This window comes from Eucalyptus grandis, chromosome 6 (assembly GCF_016545825.1).
Source record: "Eucalyptus grandis isolate ANBG69807.140 chromosome 6, ASM1654582v1, whole genome shotgun sequence".
NCBI lineage: Eukaryota > Viridiplantae > Streptophyta > Magnoliopsida > Myrtales > Myrtaceae > Eucalyptus > Eucalyptus grandis.
The window spans coordinates 1,850,619-1,854,497 of NC_052617.1; the positions used below are offsets into that span (position 1 = coordinate 1,850,619).

The following is a 3,879-nucleotide window of genomic DNA, read 5'->3' on the forward strand; positions in this document are numbered from 1 at the left end:
TGATTCCACTGTCGCCTAAACCATGGTGAATCCCTACTTTACTATGCAGTTGGACTTGGGAGACTAGGAGAAAATGCAAATCCTATTCGCTTCCAGCGAGACTAGTACGACTCCCTTTTGCGTCGAGAACCTTTCACAACTCACTTTCTTGTGCATCGTGTCCGCCTCTGTTCATGTACGTTGCTAAGTCGCAATTTCGGGCTTTTAATATGAATCCGCAATCGAACTCCGAATCATTCATTGAGCCATGTTAACGTGCGGAGGGAAATGTCAATAAAGTGCGTCAAAAAAGGGGCTCGAACTAAAGACGAAGCCATCTTCGCTTTTTTAAAATCTTTGCTCTCTTTTTGGTCTCTTTCGTTGGAGCCCCGTTCAAAAATTGGATTTCTCTCGGTGCGGTGCGGCTGGAAGCAATTCACGTACAGTCCTAAAGCACCCTTTTTAGGCACCCGGTAGCCCGAAGCCGGCTCCTTTTTCCCTTGAAACCATCCCCGCGTTGTGTTCATAGTGAAGAGAGATCATATTTATATAATGTTGATCTGCTGTAAACAATATTTAACAAATAAAAAAGCTAAAAACCTGCAAGAAAACACCCACCAGGCCTACGACCGGGCTTCGAAAGGTTTTCTTATGGATGAGCTTAGTCTACATGATTTATAAGCAGTGCAATAATTTCTTTTGTTTTGTTTATAGTTTGCCCACAATCATGGATATAATAACCAATCGAAGTGCAAAAAGAGTTGTGTTTGGTGAGGTTCATAATTATGTGCTTTTTAGTGTATCGCATTGTGGGTTCATCCAACTGATATGGATGTAAAAAGAATCTTTTTATCTATATTTCTATGTACAATTGTTCAGCACAGTGTTTGTGTCATCTTGCTTCCCATCTATGTTTCTCAATTTCAGACAATCTCCCAATCTCCCCTCCATGTGCCTCTCCTAGTGACGTTCAAAATACTTCACTTGACCCTTATTCTTTCTATAAAATGACCAAGAGATGCTTCTACCCCGGATCACCAATTCTTGTGATTCATTTTATGTCAAATTATCATCTCGTAACTTTCTCTGCGATTCCTTAAAAAACGAAGTGGACTTTACCTCTTCGAAAGTAATTGTAATATATCTCCATAACAATGAATCAATAAAGTGCTCTCATGACTCCGGTAGAGATGCTAACAATATCATGTCTTGTTTTGAAGTAAGTGTAGTATGCCTCCATGACAATAAATCAATAAAGTGCTTTCATGACTCCCGTAGAGATGCTAACAACATCATGTCTTGTTTTTCCATCAGCTAGGGCCTCATCGACGTTATTCAAATCCATCAAATTTGTTAAACTCATCAAAGTGGGTTTTGATAGATGTACCCTTAGCAAATTGAAGTTGAGACATTCCCTTCAGCATGCAAAAAGGATTATTTAAACCATTCATCGTGTAAAGGGCCTGAAGTTTTGCTGATCATCTAGTAAAAGCTTTACATGTCCAACGATTGTTCTCATCACTCTGCGTGCATTATCTATGATCTAGTTTCCATGAGGAGTACCTTCAGATCGTTCTGCTTAATAATCAGGGTATAGAGAGAAACAAAGGGTATAGAGAGAAACAAATCGCTTATCTTGCAAACAGATAAAGAGAGAGACAAGTAAGATTAAGAAACACGAGAAAAAAAAAAAAAAAAAAAAAAAAAAAAACTCTTGATTTTCAATCTCAGCTAGCGGAACAAAAAGATAACAGCAATAATCTTCTGTACAAATCGCGAAAGCATTAACACCCATACCCGCATTCATTGAGCAGTCTACTCCCTATAGGGGGGGATAACAAAATACTAATAGCTGGCAAATGTGGAAGGAGGCATGAGATTCAACCTCAACTCATCATTTTCCAACACCAAACGAGCCTTGTTATTGTTAGTCTCCGCGATTTTCGACGGAGCGTACTTATCAGGATGCAACCGCTTCTTTGACCGGAGAGGCACTCCGAATAGCTTCATCTTGCTGCTACTACAATTAGTCGCATCTTCCTCATCGAGAATAGTGACGGAGCTCTGTGAAGTGTTGGTGGGAGAGTCCGCAAGATTATTACCAACTTGAGCAACGTGCTTTTTATGGCCGTTCGTAGCAGGAAAGTTCCCGAAAGCCTGGTTCGAAATGATGGAATTACTCGGAGTAACAGGCTTCACGTGATTCTGCACGAAGTAGATGATGTCGTTATACAGCTTCCTCATATGAGCAAGCTCAGACGTGAGCATCTCGTTGCTTCTTCTCAGCCTCTCGTTGTCCTTGGCGAGAGCTGCAACAACCGATGACGGCGACGATGATGATGGGCCGTTATTGTAGCTAACAAAGTTGTCGACCACTGAAACATTAGGAGTATTGATCAGTGGGGACGACTCACACCAGGTCAACTCGTCCGACTCGGGCGGAGCGATACAGTTGACTCGGCCACCAACGAAGGGAAAATAGCTGCCACATCCGCCGATTGGGGACGGTGGATATTGGTGGTTGATGGGCACTTGTTGGGGCTGCGGAGATTTTCTCCGATGGATCTCGCAGAGCAGGTGCTTTTCTCCTTTCCTGAAGAACTCGTTGGCAAACTCCCATCTGTCTGGTACAATCTTTCTGAAACCCTGAACCATCACATAGAACAACAAAAGCCTCTCAGAAAAAATCTAAGGCTCCTACCACTAGTTTACCAAGTTTTTAGATGATACAGGAGCAAAAATGTTCTTTTACTCATTTTCTCTTTCATTGCTTCTCATTAGAAATGAATTCTATGATTCATTCATGAAATCTGCCAATGAATGCGCACAATCAACTAGTGTAAATTTTCTGCTGTCAGCGCGGTGCAAAAAAGCACGAGGAGGTGGGTTTTCATTCAAAAATCAAGATTTGAGTTTCTTAGCAGTTGTGTAAAAATCTAGCCAAAGAAAGAAACAAGAAAATCTGCATACATAGGTATTGAGCTGCCGAACGAAGCTGGAGAAGTTGTTGTGCTTGAAGTAGTTGGGGAGGAGATCGCGAGCGAACTCCGGGGGCCGCCACACTACAAAGGTGGTCTCGTCGTCGCCCCATGAGACGATGTAGTCCGTCGTCGGGTCGTCCACCAGCTGGTAGGTCTTGGTCAGGAACGGTGCAGGTATCGACTTCTGGGATTCCAGGGATAGCAGGATGCCCTCGCACGAGTTCTCCAGCAGAAGAGCCATAGTTCTTGCACGAGAGAGAGAGAGAGAGAGAGACAGAGACAGAGACAGAGACCGAGTGAAAGATGGTCTTTTGGTGGTTGAGACTGAGATATGAGAGAATGCGAAGTATGCCAAAGCTTTTGCAAAGGGGCTGATAATGGAGGACAGCGATAGCTAGTGAACTGGGCTGGGACAGCGTTAGCAAAACATACTAGTACTCCGAACAGTCTCCTCTAGCTTTAAAAGGCAAAGACACGCACTGCACACCGAGATCGATCCATATGCAATTATTCCATGGGAGACCGCAATCGAGAATCTAAATAAAAACCCGACTAAAATAAAGCGGTGTTAGGGTTTCTTTCTTTTTTCCTCCGGTTCATGATTTACAAGATTATACCTCGGGCTCTGTTTACTGTCTGAATATAAACACTGCGAGGCAGTTATTTAAATACTTGTGTTTGCCTAATTCGTCTCATCATCAATCGTATTATCTCCAATGCTGCACGATGAACTAGATTCAAACGCTAATAATATAATCCTTGAAAAAGGAAGTATCCCTCTAACATAATAATTCAGTAGTAAAGTACATGGGGTTTTGCGTCCTCGATAAATGGAAGTGGGAGAGAATATGTGTCCGAAAAAGAGCAGGTGTTCAGTGGAACAGGATCGTGCGAGGCCGGTTTTATATCTACCGTTAGA

General features: G+C 42.5%; 1 protein-coding gene across 1 annotated transcript; it reads right to left on the minus strand.

The window, feature by feature from the left end:
* Window positions 1–1,674: 1,674 nt before the first annotated feature.
* LOC104447887 (heat stress transcription factor B-4) lies at window positions 1,675–3,459 on the minus strand. Its single transcript, XM_010061620.3, has 2 exons — window positions 2,950–3,459; window positions 1,675–2,625 (listed from the first exon to the last, which is right to left on the minus strand). Exons 1-2 carry the CDS (start codon window positions 3,199–3,201, stop codon window positions 1,825–1,827), a joined length of 1,053 nt encoding a protein of 350 aa, XP_010059922.1. The 5' UTR covers window positions 3,202–3,459; the 3' UTR covers window positions 1,675–1,824.
* Window positions 3,460–3,879: the final 420 nt, after the last annotated feature.

What these genes read in the sequence shown, in the direction of transcription:
- LOC104447887 (XM_010061620.3), bottom strand. Translation starts at nt 3,201, where the DNA reads ATGGCTCTTCTGCTGGAGAACTCGTGCGAGGGCATCCTGCTATCCCTG. An exon ending in TTCGGCAGCTCAATACCTAT is followed by an intron (nt 2,626 to 2,949) that starts GTATGCAGATTT and finishes GTGATGGTTCAG; the next exon opens with GGTTTCAGAAAGATTGTACC.